Source organism: Cinclus cinclus, chromosome 15 (genome assembly GCF_963662255.1).
Source record: "Cinclus cinclus chromosome 15, bCinCin1.1, whole genome shotgun sequence".
Taxonomy (NCBI): Eukaryota; Metazoa; Chordata; class Aves; order Passeriformes; family Cinclidae; genus Cinclus; species Cinclus cinclus.
The window spans coordinates 10271839-10297503 of record NC_085060.1 but is presented as its reverse complement, the minus strand read 5'-3'; the positions used below and the strand labels follow the sequence as shown (position 1 = coordinate 10297503).

Below are 25665 nucleotides of genomic sequence, written 5' to 3'. Positions count from 1 at the left end.
CAGTTCTTTAAGAGTCCAGAATGAGGCAAATGATACTTAAAATGCACCTCTCAGGCTTTTGAATAGGAAATAAAGACAGGCAGAAGTCTACTGCTAAGTGGGTTGTGTGAACAGCACAGAAGCAGCTCTGTGACACAGTATGAATCTATGAAGTTACACAAAAAAATGGACCAGGCAAAACACTTCAATTCTGCTTCCATGTCCCAGGGCCCCCATACCAAATAATCACACCTTCCCATCAGCAGTGGCTGGTGAGCAATGCCCTACATCTCTCTTATCATGGGAAATGATTGCAGGACCAGCCTTTCCTCATGGCAGGTATTCCACAGGAAAGGGTGTGTTTGAATTTGCAATTTTCTTTGCATGATAAATGACCATGAGAAGCAGCAAGTTCTGCCCTCAGAACAGCACAGTTTTTGATCAGATTGGAAAAATTTACAGAGGTCATTTTTTAATGTACATTGACAGTTTTTGTAGATGATATGTGAAGATGTTTTCTTGATCTGTAAAACTTCATCAGCATACGTGTTTGAAATGCTGTGTTATATCCTAAGTTTAAACAAAACCAAATTGTGAATGCCAGGCACAGTGCAATGGCTGTGTGTCACCCAGCTTTATGAATGAAGCTTGTTTGGCACATCTGTGACATTTTGCAAGTGTTCCAGAAAGTTTGGTCTGCGTTTCAAAACACCAGAAAACCCACTCAAACTTCATGTTTAGGGGCTTTCTACAAACATTTCTGTAAACCCTTTATTTTGATTGCACAATCTAAGGTTACAGCTGTTCAGCTCCCCAGAGCAGCATTGCTGTGAGGATGAGATCCACATCACAGTCTGGAAGATGGTTCTGGTATACAGACAAGTGTTTGATTTTCCTGAAAGTGGATATTGAAAGAGAAAAGTGGCTATAGCAGCTTTCTTAGAGATAATGAGGAGCAAGTATCCGTGCCACTTCTACGTCTTTTTAATAATGTATTTCTGCCCTGGGTCAGGTTCCTGGGGTAAAAAGGCAGCGATGCAAAGGGCAGCAGTGTCTCCTGCTGGTGTGTGCATAAACTGCAAACGTGTTTGCAGGTCAGAGCTGGGGTGGTCAGAGCTGAGGCTCGCCCTGCAGCAGGGACAGGTATTTCCCCTTCTGTGTCAGGCACAGGTGAACACACAGAACTGAGTAATCTCTCTGCAGGGATGACTTTAGGCATGCATTTTAAAATGAGGATTTGTATGCAAAACTACAGCCGTTTCAATCTTCTGAAATGGAATGAACTGAAAAGGAAATGTTCCAGAGATGTGGGGAAGCAAAGCAAATATATAAAGCATTGTATTTCTGTTTTACAGATACCTTCTGGAGCTTCCTCCAGACCCATCAGTCCTTTATCCTCTGCCACTCAGGGGACCCCCATCTCACGAGGCAGCAGCTTCCTTCCTGTTGATTTTACCATTCCTGCCAGCCCCCTTGGCTGCCTGGACACCTCAGCAGCCAGGCACAGGATTGCCATCAACCCTCGCAAACAGAAAGGCTTCACCAACAAGCATCACCTCCAGGTGGGTGTTTTCTGGAAAAGAATTACTGAGCAGAAGGAAATGAGTGTGAGTTATTAATTATTATTGTGAATGTTTTAATTTCTTTTTTCTTTCCTATCCATGTTCATTTACTTCTTCCATTGGAAGAAGGGAATACACCTCTTTTGCACCAACCAACCAAAAACGATGCTGAAAATTTCAATATCATGGAAACTGAAGAAAAATGCAGTTTTTGGTTTTCATTCTCTAGCCAAAAATTGTGGGTTATGCTTCATTTGTAAAAAACGCTTATGGTGTTTGAAAAGCTAAATGTCAATTTTAAAGAGACCTAAGTCTGTCTTTACAAATCTAGTTCTTAACTGGAACGGTACATTAACCAAAGTGTTTGTAAATTACAGGATGGAGGTTTTGTGTCTATGATTTGAGTATTCATAGAAATGCATGTGTATAAAGTGCAATTTTTGGGCATGATTCTTTAATTAAAGGATCTTCACTTTTTTAGGTGGAACAGCTGGAAAATGAAGCATATCTTCCTGCAACTCCAGAAAGGAAGGGAAATTCAACAGAATTACTTGAGAGTGACAAACATAAAAGTGATTGGGAAGGTAATGAAGACATAGGTATTGCTACTTTGGGTGCTTGAACTCTTCTGCATAACATGGACAGAACCTGTTTGAATTTTCAGTCCTTTCAAACTAGGCATCTTTTGGTTCTATAATATAAAACCAATCCTGGCTGCTAAGTTGTTGTGGTGGAAAAAGTCAAGTACACTCAACAAAGTGATGCTGAAGTGGTGAACTTTGAGGGCAGCATTAAAAAAAAAACAAAACATGAGGTGAAAGCACCATGTTCAGAAGCACCTGTCCTACACTGCTGGCTGGACCCCAATGAATGTGAAACTGAGTTCCTTGACACTCAGAAAAACCTTAACCTTGGCATTATATGTTGTGTGTGTCAAGTGAATTTGATTGGCTTCTGTTTATTGGATCTTCTTTTGCCACTCACCCAGGGAGGATTTTCCCAGTCATTGTAGACGGCTTTTCTAGGCACAGACATGCAGAAAAATCTAGAGAAATCTGGCCAGTAGTCTTACAAATAAGTATGCACAGGGAACAACTGAGCAGCAGCCACTGCGGTGCATGTGAAACAGACAGTGACTTTCAGTCATTCCCTGGATTAGGTATGTTCAAACTAAAACTTTATTAGTCTCTGGCTTGGACAGCCCATTTCTAAACAGCCTCTGAACAGCCTTATTTATCAGTCAGCAGTGCCCAGAGATGGGACATTCATGTTAAAGGACTGCACTATCTGGAATGCATACAGTTGGTGTCTGAATTTTGACCTTTAAGTGTACACTCTTTTCCTCTGTTTAATATAGGATTATCAGCCCAGGTGGGACACTGGGCAAAGGGAGGTGGTTTTAAGGAAACACCAGGTGTAAAAACTCCCCCTGATGCTGCCCCTGGCTCTTGTGATTCCACACTTGTGGTAGAAGACCCCGGTGCTGTGCTGCAAGAGGATGGATACCTTCCTGGTGTGGACCATCACTATAAAGGAGCCACACTCCTTCTGAGGCCTGAGTCTTCTCCAGCAAACCTGGAAGAACAGCACAGTGCACGAGTGTTGTACTCTGCAGATGAGTCTGCTACTGAATCAAAAGTTCATCCACAAAGAATCTGGGCTGAAGTACCTGCACTTCCAGAATTGCAGCAGCTTGAAGGAGAAGCTGTTGTGTCTCCAGACATACCAGCAGCTGACTTGTTCAGCAGTGGTGTGGAAACAGTGGGCATGGATATATTGCCAGACGTGCAAAGTTCCTCAGTAAATTCTGTGGATCCAAACATTGAAGTCCAGGAAAAGGGGGATCCACTGTTTGCTGGCAAAGGACTCTGCTTTGGTACTACTGGGAATCATTCCAACCATGCTCTCTCAGGTACTGCACTGAGCACTCCACAAGTTGCAGTAGCTGACTCAGAGTCTTGTTCTGACATCAAGTCAGTGACTGTTTTGAGGTCTGAAAAGAGTTCAGTAGCAAAAAATGACAAAGAAACTTGTGAAATTATGGGATTTCTGTTACCCAAGGACAGTGTAGAAAAAAAAATAGACACTGCTGCATCTGTCTCAGAAGCAGTTTGTGTGGAACCTTGCTGTAAATTAGAAGTATGTTTTAAAGCAGAAATTGTTCCAGTTTCAAAGGGCAACCAAGGCAGTCAACAGGCAAACACATCCATTTCTGAAAAACTTTCCATTGGGTGTCTTGCCTCTTCAAGTTTGGCTGGCTTGAAGAGTAGTATATCTTCTGATGCTAGCAGTAAGGAGTACCAGATAAGCAGTGCAGCTTCTCACAGAAAAACAGCAGAAGGCAGTCAATCATCAGATGAAAATATGAAAAGTCCACTGAAGACTGCTTCTGCTAAACCAGTCAGATTTACCATTGCACCAGCATGGCAAAGGTCTCTCTCAGGGGGTTCAAATTCAAAGGAAGATTGCTATTCCAGAAGTTCTCCAACATCCCCTATAAGACCAGAGTTCTTTGAAGGAATGACAAAGGAGCAGACACGCTTTGATGCAGTTATGCAGGAATCAGCGAAAACCAACTCAGATAGATTTGATCAAGATTGTAAGGACAGAGACCTGCATTTGAAATCTTTTATGGAGTGGGCTGACCATGAAACACAAAATTTTGAGAGCCCATTTGGGGTCAGACTAAGAAGAACATCGTCTTTACTAAAATACCAGAATGAAAGCCGTGTAGAGTCCCCAAAGCTGATCCCCTCAGCTGTTCCAGTTGCTTCTTCTGCTTCAGTCAAGGAGAATCAGAAATTGATGGGCACTGGGAAGCCACCTCCAAGCACTCCTGTCAACACAAAGTCAGTTGTTAAAAAAACAGATCTAGAAGACAAAAATCCTGCCAAGGCAAGATCAGAAGAAGTGGCAAAGAAGCAAAATGGTTATAAACCTTCAGGTATTTATACTGTATTTGTATCCAAACTTTGTAGAAAACAGTGGTCATGTAAAAAGCCTTGACAGAGCAGCACCAAAAAAAATTCTCTTGGCTAAGAACCAAATTCAGCCTTGAGTTCATCACCACTATAATTTAATTGGCTTGATGATTTGGCCAGTCAAGAGAATTCTTGGTTTATCTTAATGAAGGGTGTGTTTCAGCAAGACTAACAACAGAATAATAGCTTAAATGCCTCTGAAACATTTCTGGTATGAGCTATTCATGCATATAGTTGGAGTATTAACAAGTTTTTTAAAACTTGCTGCAGTTTTGTACTTAAAAATTGAGACTGCAGCTGCTCAAACCTTAACTAGGAGTTGCATTAGGTGTGATTAATTTTTAAAATAATGATTTAATTTAAAATATTTAAAAAGTGACAAGGAAGCCTGTATTTTACTGCCTACATGAAAACATCATTATTGTAGTACTCATTTAATCTGCAATTGAAGGATGTTTTTTCAAAGGCAAAATTCAGTTCACAATGATTTCAGTGGGACATCTGCCATTGACTTAGACAGAAGCACAGTTGGGTCAAAAAGTCCAGAAAAAAACAGTTATTGCTTAGGACAAAATCATCAGGGCAGGTAATTTTATCTCCACCATGTTCAAAGGGTATTACAGATGCTGAAGGATTTAAAACGTGAAGCACTAGCTTTAGGCTGACTTGACCTAAATCCCTTCTTTACTTCAAACATGCTTCTTTTGTAGAAAAAGTATCTCCATATTTGGAAACTGCTTCCTCTCAACCAGCTTGGGTCTCCATGGCAAAACTAAAACAAAAGGGTTTCCAGGACCATCCTCTTGCCAAAGAACATAAAGATGAAGACAAAGCTTTGACCAAAGTGGATCAAGGGGAGGTAGAGTACTGAGTAAGGTTGCATGGGTGTGCATCCTGCCCCAGGTCACCTGGGTACTTCTGAGACTGGTCAATGTTGTCTTCATGGGAGGTATGTTGTGAGCACTACTCAAAGAGAGCTTTGCAGGCCTGGCCTCTAAAGCACTGAGACAGACAACTGCTGGAAGTGAGCAAACACCTGTGCCTGTACTGTCACAGGGATTAGTTTCAGAGCTGGATGATCCTATATGTTCCTTTGCACTGCTCAAACCTGAGCCTTTTCAGAGCTTTCTTACTGCCCAGAGCATATTTATGTAGCTGCTTTGAGTTGCATTAGCTTCCTCACTGCCTTCTCCCTCCCTCCTGCAGGATGTTCCCAGCCATCCTTGCATTTTCACTGCCAGGTTTGAGAGGTTGCCAGGGTGAACTTTATGAGTGCCCACGACTGGCAATCAGTTGCATTCTTCTCTTTTCTTTTCTCCTCACACTGCAGCAAGAGACCTGTGCTAGTGAGAACTCACTGAAGAAGAATACGCCCTCCAGCTCTCAGGACAAGAAAACACAAACGAAGACTGGTGTGTCTGCAGCAGCAGGTATTCTTTTATCTACATAGTGTCTACAGTTGTCACCAGTAAGTGGTGTGGGTAGCAGGTGATGGGAGAAGAGAGGCACCACTTTTATAGTCAGCACACTTTATATAAGGCCTGTTCAGACCATGTTTTTTGAATAAGTCAACATAATGGTTTGTTCACTCAGCAGAGAAAGCAAATGAGGAACGCTTATCTCCACTGCCAGTTCATGAAATGGCATATAAACAGTCTGGTAATTTATTACTGGCCAAGATCTAGTACTAAAGAATAGCAGTTGAAGCTGGAGAGTGTTCAGAAGAGAGCAGCAAAAAGGTCAGGTCTTCTAGTTCTCCAGTTAGCCAGGAAATACTGATAGGAGTGGAGTTGTTTAGTCTAGAAAAGACAACTAAATTTTCCCCAGGGGACAAGACTAGTCTTTATGGCCAGCATGAACTTAAGCTAAACACCCCCTGGTGCATTTTAGGTGTTAGGAAATACTTTCTAACAGCAGGAGCAGTGAGGTGCAGAAGAGCGTGGCTTGCATGTTGAGAGTGTGCAGCGTCCATGGCGGATGTGTTGAATAGATAAATATGAATCTAGAGTAATTTATGTAGAGTCAGTGTCACCCTCAGGTGAGCACAGAGGCTGGATGGCCTCTCTCCTGAACACTTAGCTGTGTTTCTCTTTATTAAAGATGCAGGGGAAGAGTGTGACTCACTTGGTGACTCACGTTACCTCTTCCAAGGCTTCTGCTGGGCTGCAGCTTCTCCTTCCCTGCTTACTCAGTGTGGTGCCAAACCTCAGAGACACACTCCAGCTGGATACAGATAGGCCAGTCCTTCAGCTGTAAAAGTTTATTGTGCTTGCTGTAAGCTATTTTGTTTTTATTGATTGCAGATACTGCTTAAGTAGATAAGAAATGCCCCACTGTGTCAGACCTGTGGCTTTTCCACTGCAGATTCTTGTAGCTGACACAGCAAAAGAGGCTGTCTAGAGGGATCCATGCACCTGGCCTCTTTCTTTCCCTGTGTAATCCAGCAGCACCCAGAGTTGTTGTGCTAGAGATATTTGACAGTACCTCGGTGCTGTCCCTGTAGCAGTTATTGCTAGAGGTATTAACCTGAATCTACAGGTTCTACAAAATTAGTTTCTTCCTTTCCACAGTAGGTGACTGGCTTGGGATGTTTGCACCAACACAGAGGTTCTGATATCAGTTGCAGCTAATTTTGTGTGTGTGTATGTGTGATTAAAATACCATATTTTTTAAAAAAGGATTCTGTTACAGGCCAGCCTTTTCTTAGGTACAAAGTGAGAGATGAGATATTAACAGGCCAAGATTTCTGCTCAGATGAGGTCTTCCTTTGAAGGGAGGGAGGTTGGTTTTCTGGATTTCTGGATTTTTTGATTTCTATGTGTTGCATTATCCTATCCTTGGAAGCCCAGCAGCCTTCAAAAAAAAAAAAAAAAAAAAGTTCTGGAAGCCCAGAACTTCACAAATTGGTCTGCTACTCATTTACTAAAATTTGCAGTCTTTGTGGTGCTTACAGCAGAATTACAAGTTTTTGTTTGTTACCTCTTCCCCAGAACTGGCCAAGTTTCCTGACATCCAATGACTGTTTCCTTGCCTCCAGATATGCATTTATAGGCATATTCTGGTGTCCGATGACTTGAGCATCACAAAAACTCTGACTAGTGCTGATGTGTAAGGAAAACACTTCTCTTCTGCTGCTCAGAAAGCCAGGCCCTATTGTTTAGGAAGTGTTCAGCACTGCCTACACATGAGTAAGAAATTTGGAATCCCAAATGTAAACTCTTCTCTGATTTGGTTCCCATTAGCCCAACCAGGACTTTGTCTGGTTGAAAGTGCTGGTGGTGGAAAGGATGTAGAGTTAATATTCAGAAGGGTTATTTATTTGAATTGTTGTGCTTATTACAAAGAAGGTTCTCTCCCAAAATGTGGAAATTAATTTTCAAAATTAAAATTTCAGTACCACTTGAATTTCTACCTCATCTTAGATACTTCTGGAAATTTCTTGTGTATGTAGAGCTTCAGCCTGTTTAATGGACAGTGTCCTTCCTCCAATGTTCTTAAGTACAGTTTGCCTCCTGCAAGAGCTACCAACCAGCCAGAACTTTTAAAAGACCAGAGACCTCCTGAATGAAAATAGGGATCTACTTTAGCTCTGCTCATGGAGCCTGACTAATGGAGCTGATGGATATTTTCCATTAATCTCAGTGCAAGCAAGATCGAGCTTCTTGTACTTAACATGGCTTAGACATTAATTTAAAAAAAATTCAAACAAGGTGAATGGAGCAGGCCTTTTCTAAACAGGAACTCAAAGCCACCAAACAAGCATTGTCTGTGTTCCTCCATCCTTTGTGAGTACGACAGGTGTCTGTGAGGTTGCATCAAGAGGAGCACCTGGTACCATCAGAATCCCACCAGCACAGCTTACAAGTGAAAGTACATAAAGCACTGGTTTGATTCCTACCTAGTATTTAATAATATTGCTGGAGCAATATTTGTGTTGGCAGTGAAGACTAAAAAAAGAATCTTTAAGTCTTCTCGGCATTGGAAAACATAGACTTTTAACTCCACAGCAAACCTGGGGTAATCCTTATCCTGCAGCTGCTTTGTTTCTGTTTTCCTGCATACTCAGGAGTCCTATTCCTAGATTTTCTTTCTCTCATAGAGCAGAATTAGTCTGTGGATCTCCTTGCTGTGCACTTTTATAGAAATCAAGAGTTTGAAAAATTAAGAAATTAATTAACCAAGAATATGAATCAGACAAATAACTGGGGCGATATTGTTCACATGCTTCACGTGAAGAATTTTGAAAAATTTCCTTCGTTTATCTGGGCTTATACACTTACTGTTTGGACTGAGAAGATGATTTTTTTTGGGGGGGACATCACTCACTATTTAGTGTCAATTTTCCTGTTGCAATGACTGATTGTCACCATTGCTGCAGCTGGTCCAGAGACTGCCAACAATAGCCAGTTAATAATTCCTTTGACTTACTGGTGAGTCACAAGCATTTAGGGCTGTAAAACAGTTTCTTTTGAGAGAAGAAAATATTATTGGCAGAAAGTGAGTTTTTAACTCTCTAGACTTCTGATGACTGATGTATATCTTCTCATGGGCAGGTAAAGTTGGACCAATTTCTCAGGAAGCATCTGTGGTTCCTGCTGTTGGAAAGGAAGCAAGGCACTCCTCTAACCTGCCAATGACACCCTGCAGTCCTGCTGAACCGCCCTGGCTGTCCCTGGCCAAGAAGAAAGCCAAAGCATGGAGTGAAATGCCCCAGATCGTACAATAGCAAATGACACGAGCATCCTTCTTTGCATTGCCAATAGCTGTGTTAACTCCACTTAATCCCTTCTTTACTGTGACCATTTTTTTTTCTTTTGAGAAATAAGAGCCTTAAAACTTTTGATCAGACTGTTGTACGTAAAGACATACCGAAAAAATGCCATTGTGGGCTTAATTTGATATATTAGGAAGCTGAGCATTTCCTACTACCAAACACTAGGAAAGTTTGATTCATTTTTATATGGTTACACATCTGATAGTGGTGTTCTAAGGAGACATGCTTCAGGCTTTTGAAACATTTCTCTAGTGAAATTTTAAAAGTTTCTTTTAAAGAAACTTGTTCTTTTAAAGAGGTCGTACAGTATTTTGTACAGTTTGGCTTTGAGCTAAGAAATTAATGAATGCTTTAAAATAGATAAAATGCTGGGCACTGACGCACCGTGAGTCATGGACATTGATGTCATCACACTTCTTTCTCTAGTGCTCTCCAATGGGCAGCCTGACTCTTCTTCAGATTGTTAATGGATCTGTTTTGTGATAGCTGTGAGATCTAAACACATTGTGAGTTGGAGTGATTCTGGCTTTTGTGTGATTTGAAATCTCAGTGCTGTTGGTCTCGTGCTTTGCTCACAGATACTGCTCACTGGAATGGCCCAGAGCTGCACACCCATTCTTTCCCGTGCACTGGAAAACCACACTGTAGCATGTAGTCTGCTTTTAGTTATACCTTTAGAAATCTGGGTAAATTAAACATTCTACTAAAAAAATCCTTCCTTTCTTTAATTATGGCAAATAGTGATTTTTTTTGGGGGGGTGAGATTCCTCAGCCAATTGTCTCTCTTAAAGGGTGTGTTAGGGGGAGAATTTGCTCCTTAGACAGTGGCATCTTGTTTTCAAGAAATGCCACTCTCCATGTTCATAAGGATGTATATTTAGTCAATTGTATCTAATGTTAGTCAAAAAAGGGGCATCTGCTTTCCTTCTTGTCTCATCAGTCTTTAACCATTAACTCAACATCAGTCTGAGAGTGTGCAGCTGGAGCAGGATTATTTTCTCAGGGCCTGGCCTTGCAGTCACTCAAACTCATAAAAGTTTTGCTATTGACTTTGAAGGATGCAAATATTTGAAAAATAAGCTCTGTGAAGTGATGTTGGTGGCTTAAGAGACAGTGGCACTTACTGGTCCTTCCAGTTCTTGCAGAATTGCATGTTTATGTAGTTTTTGTTTACAGTCGGTGCAAAATTTGAAGGCTGATGCACTGTTTTTAGCTGGAAAGTTGGTCAGAATTTTTAAAGGAAAATATTATCTACTGATAAGATTAACTGCAAACCAAAGAAAATTGGTTTAAGATCAGTTCAAGCAAGACTTCAATCTTCCAGTCTTGGCCTGGATTTAATATGAAGCTTTTGTAATTTGAAAACAGTATTAACTAGGAGCTAGACTGCAATTTTTTTTTTTTAATATAGGTAAAAGTTAATTACCCAGGAAGGCTCAGAATCTAAAGATACTATTTATTTTGGACTAACACCAGAAAGAGTAGGAGTTTCACATTGGCTTGGTAATTGATACCTATTTTGTAACTTTTTTTTATGTGCATTAGGAAGCATATCCTCCCTTTCAAAGAACTGAACATTTGTATTTATCTAAAACTTTTGAGTGTAATGTAAAAGAATGTACTCAGCTTTGATTCCTGAAGTTTTGTACAGCTGTCATCCCACCACAAGCTTACTTGTAAAATACAAGCCTTTCTATATTTAGCAAATTCTCTTCTCATTCTCTTAATGTGGATTGTGACTCTTCACCCAAAGTACTGCAGTGGATACTATAATCTGTCTTTCCTTGTGTTTCCTTTTGATCTTAATATTGTTCTTGTCTTTTATGTTTGTTAAGTATATATGTTTTTGTAATCCTTGTCTTGAAGGAACCCCTTTTGTATTCCATTCCCTTATTTGGTTTACTATTAAATTCTGTTGCCAGTGATGATATAATTTCTGGGAAAAGAGGGATGGATGGCCCTCATTCATTAAGGAAGAAATAAAAAGAGGTCAGTGTTGACTTTATACGTGGATGAACTGCACAGATTTTGTTTTGAAGTGATTTTGTGTGACTCAAGACTGATCAACACAGCTGGTCAGACTAAGGAACTTTTCTAAATCTAAGTTTAAAACATCATGAGAGAGGTGATGGCTCTCCTGTTGTTCTGGAGTTACTGCTCCTTCAATGCAGGGCTGGTTCGAAGGCAGGCACTTGTAGTCATAGGAAGCCTTGAAAATACTTTGCATGTGTTCAAAGAAGCTGCTCTAGGAGATTTTTAGAGTGCTTTAACAAAGAAGGAAAGAATTAGAGAATTGTGATGTATATTTGAAATTCACTTGCATTCTGGATTTCTGCAGTTAAGGTTTTCAAGTCTCTCTATGCAACTAAGAGAACAAAAAGCATGTAGACAAAACATCAAAACAGTCTCATGTAATCACAGGAGGTTAGAAGATGGGATTATAAGACAAATGTTCAAAGATCAGTGATTTATTGTTGCATTTACAGAAGTTGGTAACTCTATTAGCATGGTTTTGATTTCTTGTTGTCATTATGTAGTTTTTAGGTGTTCAGTGAGTAAAAATAACTAATAAGCTCATTTTGGGTGATTTTTTTTCTAGACACAGTCACTGTCTCTGAAAATAAGCTGTTTTGAAGTGCAGAGTTGGTTGCAGAATGTCACTGTAAGGTTTTGTGGCTCAGAGTCTGCAGTGGAGGATGTAGGAAGCCGTCTCTGGAATTCCCTGTTCCTGGAACTTGGCTGTTGTGCGACAGCAGAGGGTGCTGGTGCCATCCCTGAGCAGCTCAGGAGGAGAATTTCAGTGAATGTTTGTATGTGAACGGTTACAATGAGAGGGAAGCACTAAACACCAGCCTTCTCATGTAGAAGTTTGGATAGAGACGGCCCCAATAATGTATTATGTCTTCTTAAGGGCTGTTGTCTAAAATAAAATATGTAATTTGTTTTGAAGTATTACAATAGAAATTCTCAGCTCAGAAAAGCTGCAGTTCCTCAGTGTGTGCCACCTGCTCTCCTAAGTGCTTTTCAGATCAATACAGTAAAGATATTAGCCTGTGAGGGCACTCTGTCCTTTAGAACTGTTCCTGGAACAGGATAGACCTGAAGGATACAGGTAATGAGAGATGTGATTAACAGTCTAATAAAAAAGGCAAACTTTTCTCTTTGTCTTTTCCTCCAGTGTTTGTTAGCTTACCTACAATTTTCTTAGAGATTTATCCTGGTTATAAGATATGACAAATTCGTCACATCAGACATCACCAAAATGTTAGTAATGATGATGTGGAACATCTTGGGGAGTCTGAGCATCTGTTTAAGATTCTAACCTTGGTTTGCTTGCTGTACTATAGAATTATGACTCCTCTATGTTGTCAGGAAATATTGCACCCAAAGTATCAATATTTGTTACAGTCAACAACCTGGGATAATTCTTGGTGCAGAGGTTCACCAAAACCTCTGTTTCTCATTGAAAACAGCTTTTTATGTCCTTTATGGAAGTAGGCAGGTGAAATAAACTGTAAATTCTGGTTTTAGAACACAAACCCATTCATCTGCCCAGAACAAAAAGGTTACTCAGGTATTTCCAGCAGGGTCGTTGAAGGGACAGGGCTCAATGATGAGTGAAAGTTCAGCTTGAGAAATGAGAGGTTTATAGTGGGAAGCTGCAATTCAAATGACTCTTCCATAGTGGGATGGATCTAAGCCCAAGGAAGGGCACTGAGAGGGGCCTTTCAATAGTGGCTCTTCCTGCATTTCTCTCTGCACGTGAGGGATACCAGACCTGGCTGTTTTGAACCACATGAAGTAGGTGAGCACTGTGACTGCCCTGCAAATCAAAACCTGTTGTGAGCTGCTGATCAAGTCCACAGCAATGCAGCTGTGGCTTTAAATGGAATTGCTGTATGATCTGTGCATTAAAAATGCAACTTCTCAGGAGTGAGCTAAGCCAAAATTTAGCAGCTTCCTCTGACTTGAGGGGCAGATTATTGACTATGGAAAATGTGAGATGCTATTTTTATTCTCATTGTGCTAGGAGTGATTTAAAAAGAAGCTATCTTAATAGCTGTTTATTTTTTAGAGGCAGTTCAAAGAAGAAAAATCTAGAGGCAGATTATCTAAACAGGATTATTAACAGTAAAATCTTGGACTGATCTGTAAGTCAAGTTAGTCTCTAAACAAGAAGCAGGTATAGAAATGGGTAAAGTGCAGACTTATATAATTTTGTATGATGTAGGGATAGAAAGATTGATTGGCATAAATAATATACATGGAAAAGATTGTTTGGTACCTGGAAGCCTCATTCCAGCCTTTCTTCTCACTGCCTCAGAATATATCACTTCCCTCTCTCAGCATTCTTACTTTTCATTTGGGGGATCAAGTCCAACTTTTACTTAACCTGTTTTGTAGTCAGTCCTATTTTACAGAATTTGGATGAAAGGCTGACAAACACAAGGTCACACACCTGTCAATACTGGCACCACTTGTTCAAAGTTCACCCTAATCTATGTGGTTAAGGTAATACTTCTTTGCATTTTCCCTATTATACCATTCTGACTCCAAATTAGTTTTGATTTACAGGTATTTTTCCATCATAGAAGTGTGGGATTAACTGCTTTAAATTAGAGCCTTTCTACATCACTTAGGAATATGTTTCTGTGGCATTGAGGTAACTTCTTCCAAGTTACACAATAAGTTCACTGTAGCAACTACAGCAATGTATGGAAAAAGGTTGGAGTCCTGAGGCTGTGTTGTGTTTCCATAGAGTTTAAATTCCATGCAGCAGCCTCCCCTAATGGTGTCACTGGTAGTGCTGAGAGCTGATGAAGCAGGAGGGGATGGTGCTGTTTAGCTCCTCGTGGGTGACACTCAGGCTGTGCTAAATGTCTGTGTCACAGGTGACGTGACACAGGGGGTGAAGTGACAGTCACTGAGCAGCAGTGCAGGGCTGGCTTGCACCCAAAGGTGCAAAATTACCAGTTATGCCTGTGGGATGAAATAGCTTCACTGGACTTTGTGAGCTGTAGAAATATGTTTTGTTCGTACAAGAGTAAATAAGGTGACATTTCTGTCACAGCTAGATGTACAAATTAGGATATATCTACATTAAACTAGAGCTGTGTTTTAAACACAAGAGGCATTTACTCAGTTTGGATCTGGAGTCATACATATTTCAAAGAGGAGGAATAAATATATGTTTTAGTACAGCATTTAATTCGTAAAGGAAGTTCTGCCCAGAAATGAGTGACCTCATCTGTAGTTGCATGAAAAGAAATCAGAACAGATCCTCATTTTGTGGAGGTTTTTCTTCCACTTTGAGAGAACAATTTATTACATAAGCATCCTTAGTGTTATGATCTCTGCTAAAAAAAAAATCTGTCTCCTTTCCTTCCATTGTTTATAAAATAAGAGTTTTGGCTTTGAAACATACTATGTATTGTGGTAGAATAATCACAAAATTATTGCATGTAAAATGCTAGAAGAATAAATATCAGTTTTTATTTGCTATTTATTTAAAAATTTCAGAGCATGACTTGCTACTAATTCTGCAAAGTACTCCATCATGGTTCAGTGTGGGCTGGGGCTTGGACTGACCACATGGAGCCTGTCCAAAGGTAGATTGCAGGTCTAGTTCTGCTCTTCACTGGACTCAGTGCAAATTGGATTAGCTCCCTTTTAGGAGATGTTTAAGCAAAGTGGAACATAAGCTTTCAGGTAAGTGTTTTGTTTTAATAGTGACCCATGTCATGCAAATTCAAACGATGTAACTCAGGAGCTGATACGGCATGGGCTGTTGTGACAAAGTGTAATGTTGCAATCTAGAGTCAACCATACTGTGGTGGGGGAAAAGTTGGGTCTTACCACTTACTCCTGGGAATCCAAGCCTGGTAACCAGGCTGGTGTGGTTCTGGTGCCTGTGCTCAGTCTAATGCCTCTAGGACATGTGTTTGCCTTAGACTTGCTGGGTGTGGAGGTCTTCATTTATTCCTTGGTAATGCACCCCAAAATGGTATCTGAGGTCGTCAGAAGTTCCAGGTAAACACATCTTCTCTAAAGGCACATTCACTGTCACCCCTGAGAGTCCTTGGAACCCCAATGAGCAGTAGCTGCTCCATGCAGTGTGTTTGTATCCATGCCCAGGGGGGCCCTGCACATTTGGCTTTGCATTTACAGCATTCCCTCTTGCCATACAGCAGGAGAAGTGTTTGTGCAGCTCCTGTTTAGGGGTTCTCTTGAGAGAACTGTGGCCAGTCCTTACTCAAACAGTTGTGTTCCATGGTATGTTGGATTAATCTGACAGTGGGTTACCTGCAGTACAGTGTTTTTATGACTGCAAGCCACTCATTTGGCCCAATGTGCTCAGTTTTCATAGAGCAAGTCTCCTTTGCAACCTCACCAAAGTCACTGGAATTGGCAGGAACTGAGTGAATGCAATTTGTCTCTGTTGGTTATTATGTTATTCCATCCTTTCCTTATGGATCTCTCAATTGAAGGCTGTGGCTTGAAAGTGAGAGTACACAGACCCACTGCTCTAATCCATTTCTAGAGCATGCCACTCCTTTATAAAAAAGGGCAGTTTGTGTCTCTCGAAAGCTAATGACATAGCAGAAGGAGCTGGGATGCAATGGTGGGATGCCTGGAGCCCTCTGGGGAGACCTAGGGTGTGGCAGAGCCTATTCCCTCCCCTGCCTGACCTGCTGTTCCCTGCTCAGCAGCCTGCGGGCTGTTTTGGGAGCAGCGTGGTGAAGCAGGAGGTGCAGGGTCCCCCCATCCCGGCTCCGGGCTCTGCCCGGCTCCTGCGGGCGCTGCTCCGCCGTTCATTTACCTGCGCTGTGCTCGGGGAGCCGAGGCTGGTGCATAATTACCTGTCCTCAAAATTACTTCCTCGTGGCTTTTGCCATGTGAAAGGAGTGGAGCCGGCAGCGCCGGCGGTGTCCAGAGCCAGAGCTGCTGGAACATCCCATTCCTTTGGCTCCGACAGGCAGGCTGTCAGTCCTCACTCTGTTTAATAATGCAAATTTCAGAAGTGTGTGCGCACCAAAACCAACAATTTTCAACACAGAACTCGTACTTTTGACAGACTTTTGCATTTGTTTTTCAGTATGGGTCTGTAACCACAGTACTGCAGTAAAGATTTTTTTTATTTTAGGGAGAGACCTAAACAGCAACAACCTTTATGCAATTTTCCAAAGAAATGTAAAGTAACAAAAAGGATTTCAGTGCTAAATGGCACTTTGGGCTTTCTTTCAGATGTGAGGAATAGCTCTATCACACAGAAACAAATCTGCTAAAGCCAATGGAATTAGTTTGGTCTAAATAAGATTATAATTGGGTCTTTCTGTTTCTGCATTGCTCAAAAAAAATCCCAGTAAACAACTTGAGGTCAAGTCTCGTCCTAGCTATGCCAGAACTATGTTGAAACTGGGGGAAATTGCCCCAAATTCCTGCTGCCTTATAGCCTACAGCATAAAAATGGTTGAATATACATCTGTGTTTCCTAGGTAGCCCTTTCAGAACCTGACTTGTAATTAACAGCTCTAATCTCTTACTAGAAATACTGTTCTGTTGGCTTCTTTGACTTCCTCGATGCACTGCAGACATTCCTTCCCCTGAGCTGGCCCAAGGTGGGAGGTTTCACAGGCTGACCACAGCTGAATTGAGGTTTTCTTCTGATTGTTGTGGAACTGTAATGCAGAGATGCTGCTCTGGTCCAAATCTGGATTTGAACTCTCTCAAAACATGGGGATATTTGGAGGATTGATTGTGTTTTTACACCCATACAATTATGTTCTTCTAGACTGTTAATTTTGGACTCACTCTATCAATATACAGCCTAATAGCAGAATAGCTGCTACTACCAACACATAATCATAAATACTTCTATTAATAGCCCAGGCCTGACATTCTGACTGTAATTAATCTGATCATACTTAGTAATAAACTGTAGTAATGCTTTGGACGTATTTTTTAGCTGTCAAGTCTGCTAATCAGTTTTGCTAAAGTGGCATTCAGTGGGCTAGGGATTTACCTTGCTTGAAGGCAGTATTAATCCCTGGCTAAAAAGATGACTATATTTCTGGAATCATCAAACTAACCTTTTTTTTTCTTATTGTTTGTAGTGCGGTAAGATGCAATGAAAGAAATCAATTTATGGGAAACAGTCTGTCTACAGCATGAAAAACAGTTTTGGGGTAGGTCTTAGTTTATTTTTGGTTTCTGAAGTCTTTGGTAAGTTAACAGCTGTGTGCTTAAAGCACAGAAATTAGAACTAAACTGAATGACCTGTGACCATTTATTGTTACAGAAGCAGTGAAGTGCCTGTGTGTAATGCAGGCCTATGTTTGGAGGCAAATTTTCTCTAGCTAGGAAGGGCTGAAAATAGGAAACTCTTTTCCATCCTGGTTTCCCAGAGAAGTGTGTGTGTTTTGGCTCCAAAGAAGGCAGGGAGTAGACACAGAGCTTTTGCCTGTTTTCTGCAGGATATCCCACTTCACTCTTGCCTGATACCTGTTTTGTGGAATATGTTCTGCCTTCTAGCACTGGTTTGCTACGGAAGCTTGTCCAGCATCTTTTATACTCTTGTGAGACAAGGCTTTGAGAGACCTGAGGTGCCTGCAGGATTTGTGGATTGTTGACTTTGACCAATGTGAAATGATGGTTTCACATTCAGTGCCTTTCTGAACTACCATTGATGCAAACTGCCTCTGCAGAATAAGCCCAGTGTAAACTTTTCTTAAAGGATTGAAGATAAAAGTTGGTCTCTGGCAATGAAATGCTGTTTTTATTTTAGGCATCTCAATGTATGACTGAGGAAGTAATCTGATTAGCACATTTGCTAGAGAAACGAACCAATGGGAAGATGAAAATATTAATAAAATATAGAGTTGATTTATACTCAAACTGGCCTTTAAATTTGCAATATATGCTGTAAGAACATGCTTATATAACCTCTATTTCTATTCATAAAGGTTTATGTGGGTCTATATTGAATTATGCATTTAAAATTAATCCACTGAGGCAGCCCACTGAGATGCCACTTCTCATTTAGTAACTGCATTAAGGACTTTGTTCTTCATTTAGAAACTGTGAGAAGCTTGCTTTGTGCTGTGGAGAGGAACTGGCCTGCCAGATTCAGACTGGCTATTATAGGGTCTTTAGAACAGCCATGTCTCTGTCTGCCTCTTTCCAAGTTACCAGCAGAACTCTATTCTTGACTCTGTGACGTGGCTCATGAAGCTTGGCTGAACCTGACAGACCCAACCGACTTGTGTCAGATTCTTAGAAAAGATTAATGAAGATTTTCTTCAGGGGTTGGGAACAGCTGATTCTGCCTTTTCAAGGCTCTGGGGACCCAGAATGAGCAGACGCACACGTTAGGGTTTTTTACCAGCATCTGTAATTCAGGTTTATTAAGTGTTTTTTTTGTGTAGCTTTCAAGCTTCTCAGACATTGCAAAAGGGTCAAGAGCTCTTCTGGATAGTTACATGGATTGTATTCTAAGAACTCCTAAACTCTTAGTTTGTCTGATTCTCAGAGTGCAATTATGCTGCAAAAATGGCATTGTGAGGCTATGTTTTGAGTCTGAACTAAACTTCTTTAGCTCAAAAGTATACTAGTTCTGCATATCCATACTAGTGAAAAATACAGAATGACATATCTACAAAGCCTATCTTGTTGATCACAAAAAATTGCTTGTTGTGGGAATGAGTGCCTTTATTAACTCTGGGCAAACCTGTTGTCTTCCTATTCTGCTTTTGGTCTTTATTATCATTAAGATAGTGCTCTGTGGCCGTAGGTTAAAAAACTTGTGAAATACCTGGCAAGACTCAGTTTGTATTTCTCATTCTGGGAGCTGTGCTCATACTGCTAAAATATTCAAGTGTCTTCTGAATAATTAAGAATTTAATTCTGTGAATACTGACACTGAAGAAGTTTTCTCTCATACAGAGTTATGTATCTTCCGTATTTCTCACTGCATTGTTCCCTGTCCCTTGTACTCTCCACTCCATCTTGCAGATAGTCCAGAGCCACCTGGAAGTTCACCACCTTCTCTCTGTGTTGGGTGATTCAGCTGGCAAGTTGAAATTTGAAAGGAGGTGGTAGAAAATAAAATGGTTAAAAGTCAGCCATCTTGTTCACAACTTCTCAGAATTGACAGACATAGATGCAGGATCATATTGTAAGTGAAGTTCTGTATAAACCCAGGCTAAATGTATAAATATTTGTAAGAAGAACATTCTTTCATTTTTACATTATCTCCATTTACCAAACGTGTTTTGTTTGCTGCTTTATTTTTGTGTGAGAGAATTAGTATGTGTGATTTACTAGAGGGAAGTTAAGTTGAAAAAACAGATTTTTATGTAAGTGCAGAAAGTGCTTATTCCCCTGATCACTTTTATCTGCTACAGGATTAAATTCCATAGTCTAGATTCAGCTGCTATAAAAAAATTTTCTCTTGCATGTGTGACTATGCTCTAGTAGATGAAGGTTTCACTGCTGCAGGGTGTCACACAGCCAGTCCCAGAGAGGACTTTAACTGTCAGGGTAGATACTTTCAGTAAAATGCAGTAGGTAAGGTAAATAACATCTATATATAATAGACATTATTTCAAAACAGTCTAGCCTTTGACAGATACCCGATGAAATTAAGACTGAAATCCTCAAAGTTATTTAGGTGTCTCATTAATACAGTGGAGAATTGGATGTCTGAGTATTTAGGGACCTGAAGTTGAATCAGAAAATAATGAACATCTTGAGGAAAGTATTATCAAAGACTAAAATAGATCAGAACATCTTCCTTTAAGTCTCACCATTTTAAGGACTCCTTGCAGATTTATTTGTGTTTAGATTAAGGGTAAATAAGATCATAAAATTAAATGTTCATTTTGATATGTGCAAAGCAACTGGTTGCATAACTGTCGAGTTATGAAACCTATATTTTTGTCCTCTGCATTCTGAACATCTGTGGCCTATATTTAATTGTAGTTTTCATCTTCAGTTTGAAGAAACAATGTTTAGCCTGAAGACAAAAGTGATATGTGTAGTGAAATCAGCTAAATAGTGTGGCTGAGTCTCATTTGCTAATGGAAAAGGCATTTTTATACACGTTATAAGTTAGAAATTTTATTCATTTGATATTTTAAAGACAGTTAAGACTGCTATTCTGAACAATGTGAAGAGTGAAGATACAAAGACATGGAGGGACTATACCTCAAGAGGAACAAACAGGTGCATAAGGACAGAAACATGGGGCCATATTGCAGCATCAATTTTTAAACAGAAATCTGTACTGATTCCAGTAGGAAGTAATTCTGGTAAAATATTGATGAAATGATGTGATATGACCCATGGGCAGGAAATAAGGAAATGTGCGAAGTAAAGCAAGCCAGTAGAATTAGGGAAAATAATATGAAATGAAGAAACAAAAGAAATGAGCACCTTCAGAAGTAATACTGCTGTCAAGGCTGAAGAATTATATAGAAGGAAGGTTTTACACGGGGTGGCAACATGATGTCACCACCTTTCCCTCAGCAGTCCATACAGCCAGATAGCTTCAGCCCAGATTTGCAGCTGTGATCTGTGTTTTGCAGTTGATCCATATAATGGACTGGATGAGGTTTCCAGTTCAGTCAGCCTCCTTTTTTTGACATGTAATTCAAATCCAAATGCTAATCTGAATTTGTGACTCAGAAATCTCTAAGTGACATCCTTACCAGAGAAAGAAAAGATGGAGCCTTCATGTAGAGGTAGAAAGGTGATGTTTGAAAGATGTTTCTTAATTTTTAAAATGCAGGTAATCAAGAACTTCTGAGATGTTTGTGTTCAATTTACTTCCATGTTATTGTAGCTGTTAAATTCAAGGTCTCCATAGGCTTCTTAGCCCATGTCTGAGTTGCAAATCAAGCTGTCTGCAAGCATACACTGCTAAAAACAAAGCAGGTTAGGAATTTTTAATTTAAAAAAAAATTCTGTTGTTAGATGTAAATCTCAGGTTTCCCAGGTGGCATCTTGAGGAGAGATCTTGAGGTAAAACTGGAGTTTTCTCTGAACACAATATGATTTATTTCCATAGAGGTAAGGAATTCTAAACTCCTGTTTCTGCCTGCACATCTCAGGAAATAGTTGGTTTTTCTGGCTTGGGATGGGCTGTTCAATAATGAGGGCTTGTTCATAGCCATGGTATTAAAAAGCCTTATCAGCGAGGTGTCCCACTTAACTGAATTTAAGGTGGAAATATTGCCATCTGCTATTAAAAGGTAGCTTCTTATATTCTGCCAGAGACATAATAAGCATTTTGAGAGTTTTCTAACACATTGACATTCATTTCCCCACACTGGATCTGTAGATTGAAAAGAAGACAAAAAAGGAACCCTCAAACATACGCCAATAACACATGCATATTTATGCAGCCAGCAGTTCCCTTGTTTAAGGAGAATACTCAAAGAATTAAATTTCATAATTTTCTGAAATAGCAAGGACATTTAAAGAGCATCTGTGGATTAGTCTGAGTAAGGTTGTTCTGTGAATTGCTTGAAAGGAAAACACACTCTTCCTAGGTATTGCAACAAATTGTTCCCAGCACTTCAGCTCAGTACAGTAAATGAAAATTCAGAGGAAGCAGCACAGTATTGGATGAACCTGCTTCAGAACATTGGCTCAGGCCACAAAGCAAGTAATTAACAAGCTGAATGAAGCATTTAAGCCCACGCCTTATCATTTATGTAACTAACCTTTGAGTTTTGGACGCACTGGTATGCTGCAGTGAAGCCTACACAGTGTTTCTTTTATGTGTGTGTATTGAGCAAATGGGAAATGCATACCCTGCCATTTGTTTTTCACATTTTCAGCACTTATCAGAGTTCTCTGGCTGAGTGATCTTATATAGCAAAAATGTACGCCTCTTGGACCTTTTTTCTGTAGTGCAGAATGAATCTAGACAAGCCTCAGCCTTGTTGTGTGTGGGGGATGTATTCTTTTTTAAGGGAGCTTTTGAGCTTGTTTAAAGCATCATAAGTAGCACTAGAAAAGAATTAATTGAATGCCACTTTTCACTAAAGAAGCGAGCAACAAAGAGTGATGGGGATTTTGCAAAATCCTTGTTTATGGAGGCAGCCTTCAAATACAGCTTTGAAAACAAATCAGGAATGCTGTGAACCAAAGAGGTCTCAAAAGACGTAGTTTCCATCCTTGTCACACATCTGTTTTGCCCATCCTGAGAAATACTGGGCATGTTAGGAGTGCTGAGACTGCTGATGACGTTACTTTCCTACAGAGCTCATGAGATAGAAGTGGAATGTAACATCACCTCTGCACTTGGGGAATGAGTCATTTTGCTTATTAATGCTCTCACTTTTGTCTCTCCCTCCTGTTCTTTTCTCCATCACTTTTTAACCAGACTTATTTGGAACTCTTGTGAGACAAACACCATTTCTCCTTGGCAGGAGGAAAATAAAATAGCATACTTAACATGGTTATATAACACACTGCTACGCATGCCTAAAATGAGGTCATTTTGATTAATATATTTATCTGGTGTACAGCTGTAACAGAACATGTAATTGTGATTAAAAGACCACCATTTCCTTTAGTCTCTTTGCACTAGCCTGTGAGTTTTGTAACTAATATCCCTGAACCTGATGGGAGTTAGTTGCTGGTTATGTCATAATTTGTGCCCTTGGGCTATGGTCCTAGCCTTCTGAACCTTGGAAAATCATTGTAGTGTGGAAACACAATTTCCCTCCTCTCTTCTTTCCTCTGTCAGAAGTAAAGTAAGAATTCTGCACTAATTATGCTTATTAGAAGCAATTCAGCAATATATGCATAGAAGGAGGAAAGGGAACAAGGCAAACTGTGGAATTCCTTAAAGTTGGAAATGTTGCTGGATGATGGAGAAAGTAAAAAGATGAGTGATAAAGTCAGCTACAGTGAGCCAGGAGAAAAAGTGGAGCAGCATGCTGCAAATGTCTCTAGTATCATCTGTGGGAAAGAGAGAACCGGTAGAATCTGCTTTTGGAATACAAGCAGATGTATTTTTCTTTTGGGATGTTGAACTGCCATTCTTCAAAGTTCTGACGCATCCGGTTCTATTTCGGTTTGATGACTCCTAACTAGACATGTTAGGCGGCTGCTGCTCAGAAGCCAGCATTTAAAAACACTGTTTTTCTGTTCCACTCTTTCTGGCAAAAAGCTCATTATTCAAGTACTTGCTCTAACCTTTAGTTACCCTGGTTGCATAACTGGAAAGCAGCATCCCACCATGCACTTCTGTGACCCAGTTGTGCCTTTCCAGTAGTGACTTTATGAGTTATGAAAGGTGTGTCTTGCTACATTGCTACAGAAACATTTACTCTACTGACCCTGATTTCCTCAATATTATATAGTCATTGTACACTAAGGAATAAAAAACAATGCAAAAGCATGTGAAAAAAAGCCCCCTAATTCCACTAGGTTGAAAATCCCTGTGTTATGCTCTTTAGCCTTGAGAGTGTTTGGACTTCTCATTGATAAAAAAAAATACTTGTAGAACCAATTTTAAAATCATTAATGCTTCGGTAATCTTTCAAAATGAGTTTTAGATGATACATTCAGTACTAATAGTCACAGTACAAATCATTGACTCATCCAAGGAAGAGCCTGAATAACAATTGCTTTGTTGAACTGATTTGCAGTCTAAATTGTGATGTGCAGCTTTCACATTTTCCAGACTGTCTGAAGACTTGCTAAAATCCTTCCACATTATCGTATCATCTATTACCCTGTAGTCTACTCACGATAAAATCTCCCTGTGGGTGAGAATGAATTTCTAATGTCACATAGAGAAAATTGTTTATTGCTAGCACTACTTTTCCAAAATCTTTCTGTAGCTCATAGAAAACACAAAAGAGACATGTGCTCAGTTTTCTTTGCCATCACATAATACAGCATAAGTCAGTTACATAAATAAAGTCACTTACATAAATAGCTTAATTCTCCTTTCATTTATATGGAATTATAAATCAAGAGCAGATCTACTGAAACAAAAGATGTTACACTGGCATAAAACTGGTATGGACAGCATGTGCACACTTTCATTATATAGATTCTTCCAGCCAGTGATTTTAGGGCTTGAGCAACTGGAAAATCATCCTATCCTAAGAAGCATTCATTGCGTGTCAGCTAAAGGCTGGTCTTCATAGCAAAGCTTGTTCTTTACATCAGTTTTCTAGTAGCCTCTGTAGAATTTTTGTATCAATATACAATTTAGTAGTAGTTAAAATATAACATTACCCCTGTCTAGTAAACATGATGTGACCAGTTTTTCTGTTGTGTAGGTTTTAGAGAACTTAATATTAGTGACTGATGATAAAGGCCTGTTTGACCTTAAAAAACCCATCCTAGCCCTACAATAGTTTAGTAAAGCAGTTTCTAGTCTTCTTTCATCTGTACATGTGGCCAAGAGGCTGAAAGAAGGCATTCCTTACCTTGTCCTTGGTTGTGAGTAATATGGAGCAAAGACCAGGCAATCCTTGGTTCCTACAGCAGAGGCTAAAGAACTGTTGAAACTAAGAAGTCAGCACCTCTTCTGAAGATAAAAACTGTTGTAATGGTACCTTTCACCCAGTCACACAGATAGCCATGGCACATTAAGAGATGCTCCAGGATTTTGTGGTATCTCATTCACAGTATAAAAGCAAGCTACTGACAACATTTCAAGGCTGTGGCAGGTTACAGCCAGGAGCTGCCCCAGGGCCTGCCCTTCCCTTTGCCCAGTATGGCACAGGGTCCTGATCCCATGTACAGCAAAGTCACCACAGGGTCTTGTGTCAGGGAACTGGGGAGCAAAGGCTGAGTGGAAGCAGTGGTTTTCCTTTAACTGCTTTACAGGATAGAAGTAATCCAAAATTGCTAATAATCATTTTAATATGAAGCATTACATAAGTGTAGATGAATTTAGCATATTTCAAATACCATTTGAATCAATCTGTGTAGGTACACTGTTATAAAATGAGGACATAGTGAGAAAGTAGTTGGGAGATATTTTGCTATCCTCTATTTGGGTTAAATTCTGTTTCATATTGCCTCTAAACCCCTCTTTTTTATAACCACTCTTAAAGCTTTCAAAACTAAAGTTATGACTTAAAAACAATCGTTTAAATCAACACGTTCTCAAGAAAAGCTCCAGTTTTGACTATTTACTATTTCCTGATGAAAATGCACTTCAACCAAAGCTTCCTCTGATCAGACACAAATATATTTTGTTGCAGATAACAGAGGCTTTGACATAATGAGCTGAAGGCTCACCATAGGCCTTAACCTGTGCCCTGGATTCAAAAGTAAATAGAGCCTGCACAAGCTTACATAAGAGGCCAGCAAGACAACCTCTGACCCCAGCAGT

The 25665-nt window shown here is 40.0% G+C and overlaps 1 protein-coding gene across 3 annotated transcripts in view; it reads left to right on the top strand.

The window, feature by feature from the left end:
- The window catches only part of KIAA1210 (KIAA1210 ortholog), a 52849-nt gene extending 28597 nt beyond the window's left edge, over window positions 1-24252 (top strand). For 2 of the 3 annotated variants that reach the window (XM_062503172.1, XM_062503171.1), the window contains 6 exons: window positions 1335-1541; window positions 2023-2125; window positions 2899-4485; window positions 5233-5381; window positions 5853-5952; window positions 9076-24252. In XM_062503172.1, coding sequence (XP_062359156.1) covers window positions 1335-1541; window positions 2023-2125; window positions 2899-4485; window positions 5233-5381; window positions 5853-5952; window positions 9076-9248 — 2319 coding nt within the window. In that variant the 3' untranslated portion in view covers window positions 9249-24252. The remainder of the gene's footprint in view (window positions 1-1334; window positions 1542-2022; window positions 2126-2898; window positions 4486-5232; window positions 5382-5852; window positions 5953-9075) is intronic. The other variant, XR_009933667.1, reaches the window with a different exon arrangement.
- The last annotated feature ends 1413 nt before the right edge of the window (window positions 24253-25665 follow it).